General features: G+C 43.4%; 1 protein-coding gene across 1 annotated transcript in view; it reads right to left on the bottom strand.

Annotated features, from left to right (window-relative positions):
* Window positions 1-21,781, bottom strand: part of sorcs3a (sortilin related VPS10 domain containing receptor 3a) — a 258,449-nt gene extending 236,668 nt beyond the window's left edge. Inside the window, exon 1 of the mRNA XM_084930166.1 lies at window positions 20,834-21,781. Within this exon, the coding sequence (XP_084786292.1) occupies window positions 20,834-21,511 (678 nt within the window). The 5' untranslated portion in view covers window positions 21,512-21,781. The remainder of the gene's footprint in view (window positions 1-20,833) is intronic.
* Between the last annotated feature and the right edge of the window lie 1,557 nt (window positions 21,782-23,338).

Here is a 23,338-nt window from a genome sequence, read left to right as displayed (position 1 = left end):
TGGATTTACGGAGACACGGCCCGCGGCTGCCATAGGGCTGCCAGACCCAAACGGAAATGGCCCGAGGAGCTCTGTCATCCACCATCCACACTGGGAGGTTTCAGACACCACTCACCACACGGGCTGTTTACTAATCAAGATTAACACAGTTTGTATGTATCAATAAATCACTACTGAGTACACGTGGATGACCATGAATCTAAAAACAGGAGCAGATCTCTAATTGCTTCCCCCGGGGCTGAAGCAAATATACACCATGGTTTTGCCTCCCAGCCTTTATTATTAGACTACAGGGAACAAATGCTTTGTTTTTAATTGCTATAACTGTGGCTTCTAAGGGGATTTTTGAGATTTTCATTGTTAGGTAGTCATGATGGCAAAAAAGCGATCATCCTCTGTGCCAAAGGCAAGGCTGCAGATTCATTAAACACAATTTTACCTCTATATCAGTGTTTTTGAAAGCTAATCCCACGTCCCCTTTGAGTGAAAAGACACATTTTCCAGCCTTAAAAGACAAGTAAACTGAGAAACTGAGACTTTGAAATTAAAAACATTGTCCAAGTACGGAGGTGAAGTATCCCGTTCCCCGGGCTGTGTCCTCCTCTTTCAGACTGAAGGGAATATTCCGAATATTCTTCGTGGCTAATGGAGAGGAAGCGGTATCTTCAAGGTCACGTAGCGAGGCTACGATAGTCGTAGCAGACAGGAGGTTCCTTAGAGGAGAGGAGGAGGTGGAGGAGCTGTGGAGATGGTTTAAGTTCCTTTCCTCGGGGAAATCTCCATCCATCTGGGGAGTCGCTGAGAGCGCAGCCAATTCACACGCTCTAACAGGCCTTTAATTTGGGGAAACATATGCCACCTCTTAGGCCTTTTGGAATCTGTTCACATGGCAGAAATTGGTTTTTATGGTGGACATTAGCTGGTGGACTAAATGAGGCATAAATAATGTTACTTACAAGTGATATACATTTAGCATTATCGTCTCAGCGCTCTCTTACTTTCTGTATCTATTATTGCCTGTGACACTAAGAAATATTAAATTACAATATGGAAATTTTTAATCCAATCATGAGAAAATATGCCCCGGTGGCACTTACTTTAATAAAAAAAAAAAAAAAAAAGAAGCTATATAGGTCTCAGTTTCCAAGTTAAATTTGATTCTGTCGGCATAACTCAGGCAAATACAGGGAATTAGTAGTAACAGAAGTATTAGAACCATTTATTTACGTAAAAGCAGAAATGCCACAGGCTTTTTCTTCTACAAATTTTACACAATGCTACCTTCATTTAATTATTAATTATTTTCTCCTCTTGGGGTTTGTTAAAAAAAAAGCAACATGTCACTATTGTACTGACCATAAAAAGATAAACGAATATAAAGAATTCCCTGAGTGCAAAGACTTGATGCTCAGAGAAACGACTTATACGTCGTGCCCTCTCTGTTGTTGGTTTGTGTAGTCAGACCTCTTTCATGGGTGGGGCTACTTCACACAATCCCCAACACAAGCTCTTTTTCTTGCAGCATGCATGTTTCCCATGGGTCCATGCACAGTCGCCAGCCTCCCTCCGCCCATCTTCTGCTTACTGGCCCGAATTCACGGCGGATTATTTACACCCAGCAAATGCTGCGATATTGCAACGATGTCAAGTTTGCACTTTGTTCTTTATAGTTCCTTCAAACTGCATCCTGCCACAACACGCCACCACAGTGAGACAAGTTTGCTACTACAACGGCAGCCCCCGAGGGAGCAATAAGAAATGTGGAGTGGGCTCTTTCAGTAATTTTGGTCCCAGCCCCCACCACGCACATCAGAGCCCGAGGAGCAGATATGGTCCGAATTGTGAATCCACCCACACTGCATGTCACTCTCAATAACACAAAAACTGTGAGTATGCCATCTACGCCGGCCCCACGTATGCACGCGCACACACACACCTACGCACACAAAGTGTTGGAGAGACACTATATAGCACACGTGTACCGGAAAGTGCAACTGCACAAATGTGGCTGATTGCAGATTCGACATATTTCCAGATAACTACAGGTATTTCACACCACTACATTCCTTTTGCACCTTTTCAGACTGCTCCCAGTCATGCTCCTGCTCTAATTATCTATAATCTTTGCTTGATGTTGCATCTAAGGTTTGAGTGGGAGCTTGGCAATGTTGGCGCGCTCTTTGTCTGCCTCCTGATAGAACACTTTCCACTCGGCTGAATTATCCACTCCATGATGACACGATGCAGCAGAGCAAAAAATGATGCTCCCCAGACTCCCGTGTATTCAGATTCTTTCAAATGGATCCCCACCCCCCACCTATTATATATATACACACACACACACACACACACACACACACACACACACACACACAATGGTACTGCAGACACAGCCGACACAGGGAACATGGCCTGTTATGGATCAAGGGTCTTTGATATCCAACCGATAAGAAAATATGATTAAATTATTATTTTGAATAGAATTCTTGGTGTGTGTGTGTGAGAGAGAGACAATGTGTTCGTTGTTTGCGCGTTTACTGCATAGGTGTGAAAACAAGCATGGCAGCAAAATGTCTGATAGGCAGCCAACTACAGGCTCATGTGACCACGATGCTAAAATTTGCTCTGGCGTGGTTTGATCCTCATTTAGATGCTGCAGACTGCAGTAATTCAGCACATCACTTCATTAGTTCGTCATTTCGGGAAATCACACGTTAACAGTTATGAAACATGCACATGTTTCATCCAAGTGGAATAACTGGAAAGATTTTAATTTAGATTATTTTAATTTTTGTGCATAAGCAGGTTGCAGTGCTTTTATTAACTCACAGGATACATTTTTCTGTGAATAATTTGGGTTGCACTGTAACCGCACCTCTCTCCCATGTGTCACTGATCGTCTGTCAGTCCCTAAGTTCAGCCATTTCATACTCTGGGTGTCCATCGCTCAGACGCTTCCACTGACCTTTGAACCTGTGTTGACAATTCAACCACCTCAAGTTGCTGCGGGGCCTCATGTGTGTTGGTTGGCATTGCAATGACATGTTAAGTAATGACAGAAAAAGCTGCTTCCATGTTTGGGAAAACACGACGCGACACACTATCTGTAAAATATCCCAATGCTATTGTGCTACATTTTAGAGTAATGTGTGTTTGTCATGTGGAGGTTTGCATCAGTGCATGTGAAAAAGTAAATCCTAACCATGTGTCTGCACATGGATACGTCACCATAGCAATAGCTGCACAATCTATACGATGAAGTCACCGCTGAGTGTAACAAGTGAATCATTATTATGTGTCTGAGTGTCAAATGCAGACACTGAGATGTCAGTCCCTCCCCCCCTCCTCCTCTCTTTCTCCTTTCCTGTCACTCTCTGTCATCTGCTACCAAGCAGCAAAGCAAAGCATGAACTCCTTAAAATAACCTGTGAGAAAAAAACTGCCCAAAGATAGTGAAGTGGCAAGTTCCATATTTGGGACGCCACTGGTCAAGGACGGAATCCCACCAGAACTTCGTGCCCCTGTGTGACCGCTATCCGTCTGAAATAAAGATAAGTAAGCTGTTTGTTTCAGTTTGTAAGCGTAGGGTTTAATTTAACAAAACAATACAATACATCCTCTGCTCACGCATTGTGACCCATGATTTGTTTTTATAACATCACTGGAAGCAATGATGGACATGCTGTTCTGCTCTTTATAGTTCATAGCCAAAATCATTTGGTTGCAAAGTGTGAGACCACAGTTCTGCTGCGATTGTAACGTAGTTCATGTCTGTACGATCCCAACCCATGTTTCTATTCATGGCAGAATTTACATCTCAACAAAAAGTTTGAAAAGTAAGTGATACTAAAAAGAAACAGCTGGATAAACATTTTGCAACTAAAAGGAGCATTTGCGTGCAAATTGTGAGAAAAATGTTCCTCAACAAAAAATTTTTTGAAAACTTCCAAAATCGAATCATCTACGGCACATAATATCACCAACAAAGTCTGAGAGTCTGGAAAAAGCTCTGTGTGCAAGGGACGATCTTCAGGCCCTCAGGCAGCCATGGATAAAACGGAGACATGATTCTGTCATGGAAATCAGTGCATGGGCTCAGAGTCACTGTCTGCAAATTAAGACTAAAGCACCATCATGCAAAAAGAAAACGCCAAATGTGACCAGAAAAGCCGCCGTCGTCTCTGGACCAAAGCTCGGTTAAAACCGAGACAAAGTGGAAACCTGTGCTGAAGTCAGAAAAGTTTTTGATCTCGTGGACGCCGCAAAAGAGGACAGAAGTCATCCGGCTCAGTATTAGTGCTCTGTGATGTTACCTGGTAAAGATCCATCAATGCTGAAAGGTACATACAGATTTTAGAGAAACATGTTCTCCCATCCAGAACACGTCTGTTACAGGGAAGCCCCATATTCATCAGGAAGATGCTAAACCACATAGTCCAGCATGGCCTCCTCCTAGAAGAATCCAGCTGCTAAGATGACCTGCCTACAATCCAGACCTCTCACCAAATGAGAGCATTTGGCTCATGAGACAGAAACTACAACAAAGATGCTGCAGGACTGCAGAGCAGCTAGAATTGTCTATCAGACAACAACAGGACAAAACGTCTCTTCTCGTGCTGCTGCCATCAAACTTAAAAATTAACTTTGTTTTCTCAGTTTTCATATTTGATTATTGATCAAATTTATCTTTGCAACATTTGAAAATCATTGCATTCAGTTTTTCTTTACCAGAGAATTCCAGCTTTGTTGGAATTGGTGTTGAACATAAAAAAATATACCAATTCATTTTACTGGGCTGATATTCACAGTTTAATTTTGATTTTGGGCAGACGACACACTGTTACTTCTGCTATTTGAATCAGTTTTGATGACCAGCCTCAGAAAAAAAAAACACTTTGGTCCAAATATGGTCTCTTTGAGCTTCGAGGGTGGCATCAGAGGGTGGCACACTTATGGTGCAACTGTGAGACAGAGATATTTGTTCCCTGGTAACATGAAAATATAATTCTGAATTCCAGTCAACAAAACTTCAAACTTCACAGGAGACCACAGTCTTTGTTCAGTTAATACAATAATATAGGGTCCAGTTCAGTAACTGGAATTCGAGTAACATGTTATTTTACTAGTGCAACACTGTAACAACATAAGTGTCTGGGGACTGATTCACTTTTGGAGCCAGTCTGAAGTGGCCACTGGAGGAACTGCAATTTTTAGCACTTCCTTGTTAGCTTTGTTTTTCTGTCCCTGGAGGTTTCCAGTGAGAAATTTTTTTAAAAAAAAAATGTAAAAATAATGAAGAAAAGAGTGTGTACTACCTTTTGATGAGAAGAGGAACGAGGGATGAGAAAGTGGATGAAACGGCAGCAAAATCTGCCACGCCGTGACAACTATATCAGAAAGCACAGCACTGCTAAGAATTGGCTCCACCTAAATTCCCTCCTACCACGATGGCTAAAACTAAAGCGCCTTAAAAGCAGAGATGGGCTGCAGAAGCGGGGAATCTTTACTAGCCGGATTATCTCTCTTGTAGCAGCCGGCTCTACAAATGCTTTTCTATCTGGTAAACCGTGTAGCTCTAAATTCAATTAGGGCCACATAAACATTTTCATGTGTGGCAAGTGAGCTGTGAAAGGGCAGCAAACAGGCTCAGGCTGCAGCTGGGAGAGACGAGCAGGGCCTGATCTACTTCTGGGGGGAAAAGAGGAGGGAGCAGATTTGAGATGCTGTCGCAGATGTGCAGCAATATTTAGCATGCATCGAACTAGCTTCTTTGTGAGGGTCCAAGAAAGCCAGAGTGTCTCCTTATCACTCAGCATATGCCTGCTGCTGTCATGTTTCCACCAGTTAATTTGACATTTTGTGCCCTCGCACCCACCCCAACCTTCCCTTTTATGTCACACACAGAAACACACTGAACCCATATCTGTTCATTTCAATTAAACTCACAAACTCTTATCATCGGCCAGATAGCGTGACATTTGTGTCTGTGATTAAGCCAGCCATATCCTACCAGCACAGTGTGCATATGCAGCATATTCGTAGCCGTGTCCTTTGAAGTCACATGTGCACTGAGAGGCTACAGTACTAAAGTAAGGGTAATAAATAATCACTCACTCTACTTTTCTCCTTGTCCTCTCATCCTATGGCTCATATTACATTGTATTATTCTTTAGGCTACCCACTCCCTCTAGTGATGGACAAAGGCACTGCCTAAGGATCAGCCAGCAGGCAGGCGGCAAATGTGGAACCACGGGAATGACAGGAAGAGTCGGCCTCCTTCGCTGCGAGCTGGATGCCGCGCCAGGCTGCCGGTGGGAACGACAGCAGCAGACTGAGAGGAACGCTCGTTCGACGAGAACACACAGAACGCTCGCTCCTGCTAAAAATGACTGAATGCAAGTGTTACGCTGTGTTTCAGGAAATGTGGTGGGCTAAAGTGTTAAGAGGCCCGAAGAACCCCCAAAAGGAAACCAGAAATAGGACGAAGACGAACAGGAATACAAAACAGTCGCAGCTGATTAAACTGCTCTCTGCTGTGAAGAAGCATGTTCGTTTGTATTAATGTGGCACGACGTAATAATTGCTTGGGCTGGGTTTCTTCAGAGCTGCACGCCACTCTGCAGGTTCCCAGCAAGGCCTAGTTTCCCTCGGTTCATCTTCCCCTCATCCATCTCGCTGGTCCAGATGATGTAGCGATGCCTTCACTCGCGGCCCTACATCTGCGAATGTTAATAATTATACACAGCTTCCACTTTCCTATCTGCATTCGTAGCACTTATCAGTGGTAAAATGATAAATGCCGTAAGCGAGAAAACAACCCGGTCTGTTGCTTTAGTAACCTATCAATTAGCATATCAAATTATGTGTCCATTTGAAGGATATCCGAGTGGGAATCGAGCTGAATGTATGGATGCGACACAAATACAGGAGCGCACAGAAGAAACGACACAAGGTGAGTGAGAAGTCAACGCGCCACACTGAACAGCATGAATGAAGCTCCTCTCTCTTTGCAGCGAATCATTACTTCGATTTGAGCGGTGTAATTTAAATTCCATTATGTCTTTACACTGACATGTTCAACATCAGATAGGGACTGAAATGAGATCTATTCCCTTCAAATTTAATTGATACTGCCAGAGTCTGTGCTGGCCACACAGTGAAAATGGGGCATTATTCATAATTCATTAAATTTTATATAACTGACTTACTTTTGAAGATTACACAATAACATTCATTGTTGAAGGGAGAGCCACGGTCAACCGGCTTTGTTGTATTGACGTCCCTGACGAGATGAACTTATTCCCCGGCTGTTTTGTCTGAGACACGCGGTGAAGTATGTTTAGCTGTGAATTCAACTCTAAAGATGATTTCACCGATGTCCAACAGGTTTTTGTCCAGCTTTCTTGAGTCAGCAGCGAGCCAGCTCGCTTCGCTCATGAAAAGGTCAACCCTGAGCCGGTACTCCTGCTATTATATTGTGACACCTCTGTGATAATTAAATGGCTTCGGCATATGGCTGCTACTGGTAACATGCTGCGTGACTCAATTGGGAGCCATTTGTAGCCTGTGGGGAGAAAAAAGGAGATGCCATCGGGAGGCTAAATGTTTCAGGAGGTTTAGCCTTGTGACAAGCAACCAGGAAAAATGAGGATGTAGCCACTAGGGGTGTACAGCTTGATTGACTTGGGGTCTACATCTCCTACAGCAGACCTTCCCAAAGTGGGGGGCGCGGAGCCATGGCAGGGGGATGGCTCCGGGGGGGAAAAAACAAAACGCTTGGACACTGCTAGCACGGGCACCTACATAAACGCAAAGCAGGAGATGAATCATCGCTGAATATGTTTCCAAACCAACTTCATTCTAAGCCAAAGACTAGAAAATATGGTGAAGCAAATCTGCCCTTTGGCTTCACCTGCTCAAGTGCCGAGGTAGGTCTCCCCTTCAGAATTAGTTTTCCCTTCGTCGGGAGCAGCGCTGGGCTGTTTAAATCACGGACAAACAGGATCCCACAGCTGTTTATGTTTTTAAACCCATTTTGCACAGAGAGGCATCTTTTGAAAAATGCATTGATAGCAATGTTGAATATTATTACACGGGAAGAAAAACAACTACACGTAAAATAATTACATTCTGACGCCTCTGCCTTGGTAAATGGAGGGACAGTAACTGCGTGTAAAACCTGCAGACAGTCAGATTAACAGTATTTTGTCTCTATCTGCCATTCTGCAATTCATCTCATATAAAAAATAACGTGGCGCACAGCGTGACGTGAAAAAAGGCGCATACCTTTTAACGTTGCGTGACGAACTCTGTATTCCTCGTCCACACGGAAACGCAAAAAAGGAGTTTTAAAAAATCTCCATTTTCGGTGATTCGCCGTTTACGTGTGGACGAAACAGCTGCGTTTTCAAAAATACCCATGTAGGTGCGGACGTAGCATAAAAGAGTTATTGCAGATTACTTGTTTTTGCTTAATTGTTTACTAAATGTTTGAGGTGTGAAATAAACCGCAGTGGAGCAAAATATGGGTGTGTGTGGTTGGAGGATGTGTTTGTGCGTGTGCGTGCGCGCATGCACGTGCGAGAAGGTGAGGGGGGGGGGGGGGGACATTTTTCTTGTAAAACAAAGGGGGGCCTAGCAAAAAAAGTTTGGGAACCACTGTCCTACAGTATCCCTCAAAATGTACAAATCGTGAGCTGTGTCTGATGGACAATGAATCACACTGGAAGATCTGTGGATAGTTCTGCAAGATGTTTGTAACAACCTACCAGCTGAGTTCCTTCAAAAACTGTGTTCAAGTGGACCTAGAAAAAGGTAAAAGGTGGTCCCACCAAATATTGATTTGATTTAGATTTCTCTTTTGTTCATTCGCTGCATTTTGTCGATTGATGAAAATAAATGATTAACACTTTTATTTTTGAAAGCATTCTTTGTTTACAGCATTTTTCTCACCTGCGTGAAACATGTGCACAGTGCTGCAGATAAACTGAACTGAATTGAAGTCACAGCATGGACTAGTTCCCCATGACATCCACAAATACAGTTTAAAGCTGTCATGCAAATACAAATTTAAAATAATCTATTTGTAACATATTTTAGTGTTTCAGCTGTCTTTTGGTTTCTCTAAGCAAATATGTGGGTGGTCTTAAATTCACCGCACATTAAACTTCCTTCCTAAGCTGTTTGCTAACTTTGGGGTTTGGAAATGATCGCACCACCACCAAGCAATCATCGGTGATGAGCAGAAGGAAGCCAATAGGCTGTGCAGAGAGTTTTCTGATAGCTAATTTATATTGATGTCAGCGCTGGAGCTGAACCTTGTTAAGTTTTAGTGTTTTGATTCATTGTTGGTGTCAGACTTCTTGAGAAATGCTTCCTACTTTTGCTAAACCACAAGAAAATAGTCTCAGCGTAACTCTACTGTTACTCGCCTTATTTTCACTGTAGCCTGAAGGTATATGACACACCAGAAATGATACTGAGCACCATTGATTGTAAAGGCTCCCTATCAGTCTTGCTGTGACAGGACTGGGGCAGTACAGTGGCTACCTTCACTGTGAATTACTGGGATTTAAAAGCTTTAAGCTTCTACTTTGGGGCGAGAAACTTACTAAGAACTGCGAGATCAGTAAATGTGCTTATCAACAAATGAAACGGCAATGAAAGTGAATATTCAAGAGGCTCATTTCATTATTTAAAAAAAAAGGTGGCTTTACATTAAAAAAAGAACAAGCCCTTATGCAGGATGCCGTTTTATGTGCTGCTCTCAGCACGACGAGCCACCACACTGCAGAAAATCACTGTGCTGTTGACGCAGGCAAAAAGAGACTCACAAGCCGGAGCACGTAAAAAGTGTCAGACTAAGGGTATTTATTTAGTTGCATGCCTGTTACCACTCATTACTCAACATTACTGCTTGTACAACCCTAACTCGAGACGCGGCGAATTAAGAAACAAACACAGGAAATGGGAAAATGAATGTTGAGGGTCGGAGTGGGGCCGCTCAGGGACGACTTCATTACGGCAGCAAGAAAAAGACAAATTATTTAGCTGCTGAGGTTAATGTAAAGTAGAGGAGACATCAGCACTTTCTTTTTCATTATGGTGTTGCTACATATGATTATATATCCATTTACAGCATGTTTTCACCTCAGAGTTTTACCTTTAGTTATTTACCGTAGCTGTGGCGAACAAAGGACCCACAGGGGGAAAAATAAAGACCAAAGTTTTCAACTTTGCTTTGTCGGATAAATAATCCACTGCTAATAACTCTTAATTCAGCTTCTTTCACTGGTTTTCTTCTCATTATTATTATTTTCTGCATTAGTTGTGGCTCACATCCATTAGCATCAATGCACGTTAGAACATAGTTTCTGTAAAAGAGCACACTGTGTTACGCGCATGTGCATGCACGATGCAAAAAAATGCACAAAGCACACACACATTCACACATTTATCACTACAAATGTGACAGCCTGAGGCGGCTGCAGTCTAGTTTCCAGAATCTTTGCAGCCATACCTGGCAGCAAACAAGAGCGGCGCACGTGGACAAATACAATCTCCTCTCATCTCTATGCTGACAACAGACAGACGCTGACTAGCAGCACAATGCCACAGCCTCATTCCTCTGTGCATTAGCTAAACAAACTTGATTACAGGTGGCAACAGTTTGCTGTCTGTTGGATCCAGGTGCCAACTCCCAGAGATCCAAGCTATTATGAGCTGAAAAACACATTAAATGCCGCTTATTATTTTAATGTGTTCCTTAAACAAAAATGCATAGAAGCAATGTGATCAACAGCAATAATGCTGCAATAAATGATGTTTATTTAAAACTCCTTTTTGGCTTTTGCTTCAGACAAAACAAATCGGCACTAATGGGTTTGCTCTGTTGCATTTTTATCAGCAGTAACATGAACAGATGCCTTAGAAAATATACAGTGGAAAGAAATGTGACAGCAGCTCCCCTCGCATTGTCTAGCATGGTGTGCTATCGCAGAACATAGTTTCTAAAAGCTAAAAACAGAGACCATCTCAGGTACGCAAGAGTAATCCATACAGCTGGATCTACAGTATGCTGAAAGTTGGTAGAATTCTCTTGATTTTGGTGTCCAGTGGCACCAAAATCTTCATCTGTTGTCTGACAACTTGAACAATGTCTCCGCCCTGACTTAACTTCAACCTTTCTCTGTGGGAGCACAGACAGTATACTGTCTGTTATTGTTATCTGTTATTGTGTTATTACAGCAACTATAGTTGCTGTAATAACACTTGATGACACGAGTACAAAAAGAGAAGATTCATGATGTCAGTTAGACACCAGAATCTTGGTAACATTGTCAGGTATGTGTGCGACAGCAGGAAAAAGCAGACTTGTGGAGGCAAAAGATAAACTCAAAACTTGGCTTTATTGCGGAATGGCAGAAAAACAGAAAACTAACTAAACTGGGAATACTCATGAAACTAGGAAGCAAGTATAGGACACAAAGCGGGGAATGAGGGAGAATGCGACACTGGACGGAAGAAAAAGGACTTAAATACACAAGAATGACGAGTGAGCAGAGAGCTCACCCAGACCGGAGACTACCAAAGTAAAACAGGAAGTAATGGGAGCACACACAGAGACGTGACTATGGGAAACAGGCAACTAGACAAAGACACGAAGACAAGGCAGGAAATGCTGGGGAGGAAAACCCAGACGAGACCGAACATGAACAGGACCAAATACTAAGACAACCATAACTAGAAGTACTACTTAAACTTCTCAGTGGACAAAACTAGGAGACATAACGAAATAAACCAGTATCCAAGAACCAAAACACACTAAACACTGGGACAAAGACCCATGTACCCTTACAAACTGACCCTGACTCTATCGACTCTATTGAATTTTGCCTTTTTATGTAGTAGACTGATATTATTACTAAACTGTCTTTAAATGCACCATTATGGAACTTGACAATAGAAATGGGAGGTTCTGAGGCCACTGGGATGAATTTGAAAGTATAATAAAAACAGGAACACCACTAATTGTAATGCAGCTGTGCAGCCTCAAAGTGTACCGGTGAAAGGCGTTACCTTCAGGGGAACAGGCAAAATGTAACGAGTTTCATTACATCACCATCACAGTAAATATAATGAGCGCTTACCTTTGTAACCGGCCTCAGTGGGAAATAAATGCCACAACCTTGAGGTGTAAGTGACACCTCTATTCGCTGACTAACCAAAGGGATCGTTAGGGACACCTCAGGCTCACGGTATTTGTCACGACAGGCTTGTGAGGAGGCGGTGTACTTTGTGTTTCGGCACCAGGTCCTCCCTCACAGAATATCCCTATAAAAGAGCCGGAGGATTAATAATTCATTGATATCCGTGACCACTCACACTCTCCTTTATAAGACAGGCTTATATTAGCTCCGTACCCGTCAAGCGGTCCAAACAACTCTTACAGCGCCATTAAAATTTTAAAAGCCGCTCAGCGTGGGGGCTGGGTAAATAGACAATTACTGGGTTTGATAGAAATGTAATGCATTCCCCATTGGAAGGAAGTGGAAGAAAACCTTGGGGGGAGAAAAACGACTTCTAGTCAGCTGAAGGATAATTTATTTAAAGGGCAACGTTCAGGCTGACTTCCACACCAAACACTGTGGACAGTCAGAAATTCAGTCACGTACTGGAGTATTTTATGCAGCTTGAAAGGGGTATTAACAGAAAATAGATGCCCCTGAATTTGGATATCTATCTCCCGCTGCCATGGGTGAAAGATGCTTACGCAATCTGGTCGGTAATAGGAGGTGTTTAAGCAGGTTATTACCATTAAACTTCAAATGGAAATAAAGAAGCGGACCTGATTGTAAAATTAACGCAGTGTGGACACATTTTACGGCCACTTTCAATCTCTCATGGATAAACCAGTAGATCACTTTAATTAGACAATGTGTTAATTGACTGCAGGTCCGGGGTGTGATGTGTCAACATTAGTCTCCATCAATGACAACCTCCTCCAGGCACGACACCATTCACTCTGACTGAGAGTGAGACATGATACTGAGACTGATTGAGGGTGTGTGTGTGCTCATGTCTTTTTTTTTTTTCTACATGGGCTTTCTTTTTTAGGTATGCTGTGTGGGTTTGGACGTCTGCGGTTTTGTGCATCTGTGACCTAATGAATGTATATCAGTGTGTGGGAGAAACAGACCGTGCTGAAGCAGGACAGAGAGGATAAGAGACGGTGAGGCAGAGAGGGAGAGAGAAACACAGCGTGCGGTCTATCGCTTCACTGTGGTCTGACATTATTATGTGTTCATCGCCTGGCTGCTCTCCCTGGCCTGCCCATGTTTGGGAAATGGCAAGGGACATCAACATTACAAGGTATCGCACTTGGCTCGGAAAAAAAATGGATAAGGTCAAGATGCGGCGTGCCTCTGGGACCGGAAAGTCTCACACTCACAGCTCGAGGAGAAGGACAGTGGGACGAAGCTACTCCCCGCTTTTAGACGATACCCCAAATGCTCTGCATGTTCCAGATGGTAAAAAGCCACGGGGTATAATAGAAATGAGACTAAATCAATCGTGACACTGGCATGTATCAGTTTAGTTAACACACGTGTACTTTCACACACACCCTTCTCTCTGACTCGTGCGAATAATGTCGGCACCCTTGTACTGCCGACCGGGATCAGTGGCCAAGCGTATGATTATACACAACTCTCTGAAGTCGTAGACAGTTGGCTTCCATCAACGCTTCAGCCACCGTGGCAATCACACAGGAAACATAATGAGGCCATTAGGTTTGGCGAACGCAGCCTTTAAAGCCTCTTGTTCAACCGGCTGGGTTTCTACTCCGCACATGCTCATAGCTTCAAAGCCTTTTAGCAGCTTGATGTGATCCAAGATCGGCGGCATGCTGCAGTAGCAGGTGCAATGCATCCTGATTGGATGGCTTCCTGAATGGCTTCCTTAATGTGGCAGCGTTTCCTCGCTGAGGAGAGTTTTAACATTATGTGACACCTTTAAGTGCATCTGGTGACCTTTAGCAGAAGTTAGAAAATGCTAAAACTGTGCTGACCTAGTTAACTTCTGGCAAGGGGAGTTTTGTGCATGCAGTCACGAGGGTAAGATGTTGCTGATAGGAATGTGTGTATTCATTTTATCCTGGATATATATAAAATGGTCAGCTGTGCTCGCATCCCATGCAAATGATTTTGCCGTTTATTCTACAGAGCTAAAATCACATTCAGAAATGAAAAAGGGAAATGACCCAACATACATTAGTGACTCATTCTACACATTGAACCCAGTGAGAGTGTTATGCAACCCGACATGCTTTTAAAACCACACTGCGTGAAATCAGTAGGTCAAGAGCGAGCGGCAGCCTGACCCCGACTGTTTGGGAACTGCAGCCAAGAGTCTAGCTCCGGAGGCCAGTGTCAAGACCCATTCGCCATTCATGTTTTGTGGCACATGGCTTCTTGCCATGACATCATACTTCCACTGCAAAAAAACCCCAAGAAAACAGGAGATGAGAAACAAATTTGTAGACACTAATTAGACTGGGATTAGGGGAAGGAGGGAGGGTGGAGGGAGGGATGAGGGAGCTGGGGCTTACTGGAAGGGCTTCATTATTTATGATATTCTAGTTTTTCACCCTCTTCTTCCTCCAGAGCAGACAGCCACCAGGGTAGCAAGAGAGGCAAGAAAAGAAACAACTTTATAATGTATTAGCATCAGTAATTTAGGCTGAGGGGGAGGATGGGCTGATGGAAAGTGAGAGGGAACGCGGCCTGTCTCTACATCCTAAATCACCTCCCCTCGCAGCAGAGGTGGCGCTCGCGAATGCTTCATCCTTGTTGGTCAGTCTATAGAACCGTCTTTGACAAAGTGTGCTGCAAAGAATGATCAGAGTGTGCAAAAGCAGTCTCCTCAAAACATTTCTGCAAGATTCTTTCAAAACAGAGATAATTTTCCTGAATCCTGTGCAGGAAGAATCTGATACCCTGCAGAGGAAATGAAATAGCATTTAATGTCTTATAGATACCCAGAATGCACGCGTGTGTATGTGGGTGCATGTACGCGTGTGCGTGTTTGCTGCATGACATTTTTTTCTGCACTGTTCCTTCGGTTCTCAAGAGGGATTTGAGAATTTCAAACACACGCAGTCAGCTTTATTGATGACTTGCCAGATACGGACGACCTGCCTCGGCATGAGTTCTCACGACTTTAAAGACCACTCAAGTCGAGCAATACCCACAGTGGGTTATGTTAATTTTCCATACTACTCTTCAATAACCCCTTTAAAACCCACAGAGGACAACAAAGGGAGCACCGTGTGTCAGAGAACATGAAACAGTCGTCAAGGAGCAAAGATGCAGCAGCCGGAAAGCCGGCGTCCCGATGCCGGTACTTATGGTCACAGCTTCCTTAAAGGAATATATTCATTTAGATTATGCTGATGGGTAAGGATCTCAAGGTTCCCTTAGAAGAGATAAATGTTTCAAGATCACACTAGAAGAGGCACTGCTGAAGCTTTCCATTTTGTATTCAAGCTGTCAGTCACAATGCCATTATGCCCATGACTGCTGAGGCTGGGAGGTTACACTGGCTCAAAAATACTTCAGGAAAGAACTTGTCACGTCACCGGAGGAATGCATCATTGGAATTATGTTCATGAATATTAGAAATGACAGTTATTCTCAACATAGCTACCACTACAGTTCCAGTTAATATCTAAGGTTAAGGCTTGGATGTAACCTGCTTAAGCTTGAGACAGAAACATTAAGACACACACGACGACAGACTGTGTGTGGACACGCCACCAACCCCCGGGGAATCCACAGCAGTGTCAAGTCCCCCCACAGGTAGTCGCAGTGCAAGACACAGCCGACCAACCTGTCTGAAGTAAGGCTGAGAGAAAGTGTCTGAACCACAAATGTTGTGAATTTATGTTTAGGTCCATGTTGCAGCTAGTCAGCCAAATTGCACACCAGTCATCCAGCTGTGGTGCATTTTCATTTAAGCATTTAATCCAGAGGAATTCAAAATGGCCGTGGTGAGAAGCTGGCTAAAGGTCACTGGATGGGGCACAGGCTCTGCTCAGTTGTTGGTCAGAAAAGGTTCCAGTGATCAACACATGTTGTGTTCTGAGCCGCCTGGTTCTTGGTTGTTCGCAGGAAGAGTTATCTCCCTGAGAATCTCCTTGAGGCCACGGGGAAGCATGTGATGTGACATAACCACTGCTAACCTTATCCAAGTAGGGCCTCCTGTGGCACCCATCTTTGACTAACCACAGGCCGCTTTTTGATTAACTACTTAAATCTTCAGCTTGTTTTTAATTTTATCCAGACAAACTGTCCCTCGGTCCAGTCAGTAACTACTACAACTGAGGAAAATGAATAACCTTGGGCTCTATAGAGAGGAAACACTCGGGAGAACTTTCATATCCAATAAATCTTCTTGTCCCCATCAAAAAAAACAGAGAAAGATATGAAAACTCTGCCAAAGCAGACAGTTTTTCTCCTGCCTTATCGAAACTGTTATACAGAGAGTAAATATGAGCCTCATAACAATGAGTCAGTAAACACTGATCTTATGGAGCCTGTTCTAAAAATTCTCTGCTGCAACTCAACCAAATTTGAGCAGCAGAAAAAAAGGACAACAAAATTCTGCATCTGTTTTAGTAACAGTGGCCCGACCACAACTGCTAAACCTGGAGGCAGGTTGCATTGAACCACATGATCCGGATGGTCCTGGTGCAGATGCCTTTGACTTTGACGAATTACTGGATCCAGGTTTCTGCAGTCTTTTTCTATTCAAATATTATAATTTATTTGAATATTTCAACAAAGGAAATATTGAGTAGACTGAATGTGAAGTATGCTTTAAACTGCTTGGATGCATCTTCCTTAAAAATAATAAATTCAGTTAGCAAACATCTCACAATCATAATGTTTCATGTAAAAAACCGTGCTGCACATTTTGTACCGAAACCTGTGCATGAACTTGTTAATTTTGGTGTTTATTCTCATACACAGACGTGAACTGAATCACGTGGCCCATATTAAAAATATACAAAAAAGCACAAGTATAAAATAGGCCTAATTTTAGCAAAACATCAAACAGCCATATATAGTTTAATGTTAAGAATGACCCAAGAAAATATGTTAAAAAAATAAACATTCAGGGAATTCAAAGAATATATGAATTCTTACATTAATACTTTTTATCAGTTAGTTAGATTGACATTACTAACCTCCATTATTAATGGTTAAACTCATGTTATGATCAATATATAACTTATAGAGGTAATTTTATGTAACTTGGATGAATGGATGCATTAATAACCATATAATCAGACTCAGATTAATACATCAAATAATTACATCAAAACAACCAATGACTGCATCTTACACATACATGTTTGCTAGTTTGCAAAGAAACTCTAAAGACATGCGCAGTGATTTACTGAAATGTGCAAATCTACATGGGAATACAGTATGTAAGGTAAAAACAGACTTTGTGCAATGCTAATGAGCCTAAAGGTCAATTATTGACATGACCACCTATATTCTTGCATACAGCCCGAACTCTCTCAGGCAGCTCTCTGTAACTTTGTTCTGTAGTTTTCAGGAATAGTTCTCCAGACTTCTGCAAAGACATTCAAAGCGTATCTCTGGCTGTTTCTGTCTTTTGTTCTCTTTTAAGATGACACAGAGCCTCAGTAATATTGATATCCAGCCTATGTGGAGGCCAATCCATGACTGGTTCCACTGTGTCTTTTTACTATCATGGTGAAAAATTAAGCCAATCAGATGCTTTCCAGATGATATTACATGGTGGATCAAAATACTTTTTTTATTTTCATAATTCTATCAAACCATGACAGAGCCTCTGCTGTGATTTATAGATGGCTCTAGCCTCACTGTGTCGCTCTGCTGACTCCCTCTTCACATGCTCACAATTTGAACCAAGAATTTCAAATGGGGATTTATCACTCCACAAGAAACCGATTTTCAGCACAGCGCTTGTGTTATTGGCATAACTTTTTTTTTCCCTGTTTCCCTTCCTTAAAAATGGCTTCTTGACAGCCACGCTTCCACTGAGATTGTTTCTGATCACGCTTCAGTGAACATCGGGTCCAGGAAGTGACTTTCAGATGTGGATCGTCTACTGTCGACTTTTTTTTTCTTTTTTTTTTTTAGGTCAGCCAGTCCTTTTTTTGTCCTCCGGCTGATCACAACACCCACATTAGCTTGTACTGTACAAATCATCCAGCTATCTTGTATAGGCCCTCAGTTGCTGTACATCTGCTAGCCACTTTGCAACCCACCTCCAATGCAGCTCCTTGTTGCTGCTTTCACCACCTCTACCCTTTCCTGGAAGGGCAAGCAGGTCCCAAGACAGCACTTCAATCAAATATAAATTTGTGAAAATCAAAATCTCTAATTGTCCTGATTAAGACAAAAAATACTATAGCAGTTAACTGTTAAAATATAATTAATAAATCTTACCAAATATCAGACAGAGAGGGGATCTTCTGGACCCGGGTCTGAATTTAGATTAGAATCAGTCTCTGACCATCAAGTATTTGGCTGTTGTTATTTGGATATTTGATTTTGGCTCAGGCTAAAAACAGTGCAGATGATAGTGTGCAGGACATCGCCTCTCATGTGACCTCAACACTAACCTTAGCACATGTCTTCTAAACCCTTAAAAGGTTTATGATAAATAGATGTGTCAAGCAAAATGTGCCTGAAGTGGTGGCCTAGTTTCTATATTATAACAGATTCTACCAATCAATGTAAAAGAGACACGTGTATTAATTTTAAAAGATAAAAGGAATTGTGAAAGTCAACAAAATATTGTAGTCAATGGGGGAAAAAAGTACTGAAAGACAAAGTCTGGAAGCAGTGGTCTGCAGACCAATTTTTCCACCATCACTTCCTCAAAGTTATGAAGAAGTACAGTCCACAGAGGGCCTAAGCCAACGAGCCCAACATCAGAGCTATTTTGGCAGCACAAGGAGGACGACACAATATTAGGTAAGAGTCAATACTGCGGCTACCTGTGTCCTGACCACGAGGCCAACGGGAGCTCAGGAGAATTTGAGTGTGTAAAGCAACCAAAGGTGGTTACATTTCTGGTGAGGACTGTCTCTGTAGTTCAAAGAGATGAAAAATAAATGAGGCTGCAGACAGTCAAGATTGAAGTGGCTGAATAAGCCTGGTCATCCATCCAAGCAGTTAGTCCTAGCTGCCCAACTTACTCTTTTTCTAACTGAACCACTGTTGCAGATTGGTTAAAAGACTTGAAGCTTAATCGCTCGTTCCCTCCCCTCCATTCATCAGCAGATCAAGCACCAAAAGCAAATCAAGATTAAGGAACAGATCTCCTCTCTTTTGAACAATGCTCTTGAGGCCAGACATGATTTCCTCCTTTTTTCGCCATGAAAGCGAAAGAGACTTTGAAACAGTGGCCTAAGTCTTTGAGATAATTATTGAAGATTTAAAGCTGGGGGCAGCCACACACAATAACCTCCTTACCCTCACCATCCAGCGCACACACACACACACACACGTTCCCCTCATAGTGCCTCGGTCTTCACTGCGGGTTAAAAAACAAGTTCATGCACCATCTTATAATCAGCTCAGACAAGACTGAATGATTTTTTCTGTTCTTTTTTTTTTTTTTTTACAAATGGAGTAAAGACAGAGGAGCAGCCATAACAACAAATTAAGCTTGTGAAACCACAAAGAAGAGCCCAACGGCTCCCTGTGAGCTTACATGGTTGTGTAAATGACTTACATTCATTTTGGCTCATTATTCTCTTCCTATGAGGGCCCACTTGTGTAAGAAGGGCAGGATTTTCATATATTTCATATGCATAAATAGGCTCGGACGAGGTCAGTGTCATTTTAGAATTAAGTAAATGGTTCTCTGGAACTATATCGCTGCTGTACAGCTTCACACAGCAGGGCAGCAGCCTCCCCCTGGCTTTGACCTGGACAAACTCCTTACATTAGAAGACTGTATGTTGTCCTACAGCCAAACAACCTGATGTGTGTGTGTGTGTGTGTGTGGGGGGGGGGGGGGGGGGGGTAACCTAACCTAACCTAATCTCATCTCCCAACACCGGCTTTGGAAATTGTGTGGTGACCCAACAGGGGATGTTTTTCTTCATTTCTAATTTAAAGGATGGATATTTATAAATATTTGTAAACCTAATTCATTCATTCTTCCGTGACTCAGGTGAAGCACAAACAGTCCTCCAGTGGAGAAACACATAGCCTAAAGAATTTGGGGACTTACCGAGGGTTGCGTTATTTTTACGACTCCCTCTTTCCTTTCCTCCACATTTAATTCGGATGAAAACCTTCGCGTCACAGGGATGAATCATGCACTCGCATATCTTAGATATGCTGCAAATAAGTCATAAATGCTTTCCCCACTGCGGCAATAAATCACGATAAAATCCGTATTAAAGTCATCATTGACGAGTGTAAAGCTACGCAGTGTTTGTTCACCAAACAGCAGAAAACAAGAAAGAACTGACACGGGGGGGTCGTGTGTAATTCACGGTAGAGTCAAAGGTCGAGGCGGAATACGGTGCAGCACAACAAGCCCGTGCGCGTCACGGGTGCGCGTCTGTAGCTGCGTCTGCACGGGTGCACCTGTTAACAGCGAACCCAAACTCCGCGGCACAAAGTCTGAGCTCTGCGCGTCACGGAGCTGCTGGAAATATCACGCCTCGCCGGCACAGCTGGCGTGAAATTAGAGTGTGACCAGGAACCAGTACGAAAACAAAACTGGGCAGATATTAAAGCGGGGCTGTACTTACGCTGCTGTTCTGTCCGGACCAGTAGACCACCGCGTGGTTATGCGCAGAGTCTCCAGTCAGAGCGAAAGTGCTGCTGGTGAGCTTGGGCTCATCCTGGCGGGTATTTCCTCTCCCTTCGTCCCTGTTCCACCTGAATTCGGACCTGCCTTGTTTGTGCGCGTCTAACATAGAACCCCGCTCATCCGGAGAGCCCACATCCACGCCGGCCCCTCCGGTCCACCCATTCTCGCTGAACTCGGCAAACTCATGACCGCTTCTCTTTGCTCTCCGGAGCGCAGAGTCCTCAGCCGTCTCTCGCTTATCATTGTTGCTTCGACTTTCTTCACTGGACCCGGGTGCACCTTCCTGCGTACTAACTCCATCCAAACTGGCATCTTGGGGGAACTGGGGGGCACCCTCGGCAGAAATCCCCGCCTCACGGTCGCCGTCCATTTCAGTATCCTGGTCGGTAACTCCGAGTTCCTTAAACTCTACTCGGATGTTTTTTAGGGTGGCAAGCTCCTCTGTCGGGTCGGCGCGTATCCCCAGCTGTAATTTCTCCTGGTGAAGTTGAACTGGCGTCGGGCAAGATGCGCAACTTATCTCCGCCTTGGCATTTTGTAGGGTATGAGCGGCTATCATCACCCAGATACCCAGAGATAAGTGCATGCCTGGGCAGAAGCCAGCCCAAGTCTCCATCGCTGACAGAGATTTTTGGGGGGTGAAGGACGGTTGGAGACCTTATCCGACACCTTAACTCCTTTGTCTCAGGTCGATGTGGAATAACTGACGCTTGGCTGTCCGTCTACTCGTTTGGAGGAAAGAAAAGTGCTCTTCAGCGAAACTGTTCACGTCCAAGGATCTTTGGTCGGGAAAGCCACCACACAGGAGAGAGGAGGAGCTGTAACGCAGCCAGCTGCCGAGTGTGCGCCCGGAAGAGAGAGAGAGAGAGAGAGAGAGAGAGAGAGAGAGATGGGCGCTGTCCGTGGTGCTGAGTCTCCTCCAGCTCTTTGAAGTTGTTTAGATGTGAGAAATACAACATGGTCATTGTATGCCACCTACCATATAATATCACACGTTTTATATATCATATAGTTGCCATGGCGTCAGTAAAATTGGCCTTTTTTTACTCTTAGTGATCTTGTACTCACCTAATAAGCGACTCTGGATTCTTATGTTATTTTGGGTGCGGATGTCTTTCAGATCCCCACACCGTGCCTACAAATATGGTTCCGCTCAGTTAGTTAGTTTCATGAATTGATGAACCTCTAAACGCTCAACCCCCCCCCCCCCCCCCTTGCTCCTCCCCTCCCCCCACACACACTCACACACACACACACACTTGGCTCTGTATGACGTCACTCAGGAGAGATATCGCTCATATGGTCAACTCATATACACAACTTTTTAAGTGGGAACACACACACTCAGCTGCTGTTTAAATATTCTGTTTTCAAGTCACAGCCAATTACAAGAAAGCGGGGTTTAACTCAAGACGGCTTTAAAGAACGGGAAAAACAGCTTGTTTCAGACAGAGGAATAACTAAGGAGCTGCACCTTTGTCCACTTTAAGATAAATCTGAATTACTTTCAGCTTTACGCATGCAGAGCTAATGTGGGAGAGTCCTAAAACAAAAATCCAGACCAGAAAATGAAGTCATTTTTAAACTTTGCTGTCACTTTGCTGCTATTGTTCTCGTTATTCTGACTATTACTACTTTTTAAAGAGGTGAAATTAGACTTTATCCTGATTTTACACGGACACAGCTCACCAGTCAGCAGCACTCACTGGCTTCTCATCTCCCATGCTTGATTTGTATGTCCCTACTCAGCATGCCAATCTGTCTCTGTCTCAACAACATGAAAAATGAAAAAAGAATGAAAAAGAGGCAGGTCAGTCTGATGGCAGTGTGTGTGTGTGTGTGTGTGTGTGTGTGTGTGTGTGTGTATAGAGGGGGGGAGAACACTCACTGATGGATTGGGATGAATTGGCAGGGAGTTGCACCACTCCTTGGGGGGAAATAAGGCAGTGCCTAGAGGCATGTGAGAATGAGAGAAGGAGGGAGGGGAGCGCTGGGATACTGTGCTACCGCCTTCTGCGCATCAAGGACTCAGAGCGCGGATGAAACTGTGATAAAAAAATAGTGCTGGAAAACTGTGGGGGGGAGTTTTTCTGATGGAGCGGGTTTTGTAGAGGGTGTGTGCCTAAGTGCAGCACGGTTATTCATTAACAATCCAGCATGTTGTGTCCTTGTCTATCAACTTGACTGCCCACAAATTGCCCATCAGGGAAAAGTCAGGGGACTCTGCCTGAATTTCAACAAATTCCCAATCATATCAGTGTGAGAAAGACAGCAGCAGAGGAAGGAGATGCATCACATTGTGTGAAAAAAGTATGATCTGGAAGGAACCAGTGCAGGATTCATAGTAAGGAGTAATGCGAATCTTTCGCATTGCCGCAGAGCTCGTGTGTACATTTAATCTAAGGAGTATGAAGCAACTCAGCTGTCAGTGTAGATTAAAATA

Source organism: Perissodus microlepis, chromosome 6 (genome assembly GCF_051167445.1).
Source record: "Perissodus microlepis isolate ML-2025 ecotype Zambia chromosome 6, ASM5116744v1, whole genome shotgun sequence".
NCBI classification, from domain to species: Eukaryota; Metazoa; Chordata; class Actinopteri; order Cichliformes; family Cichlidae; genus Perissodus; species Perissodus microlepis.
The sequence above is the reverse complement of the archived record's forward strand: the minus strand, read 5'-3'. Positions and strand labels throughout refer to the sequence as shown.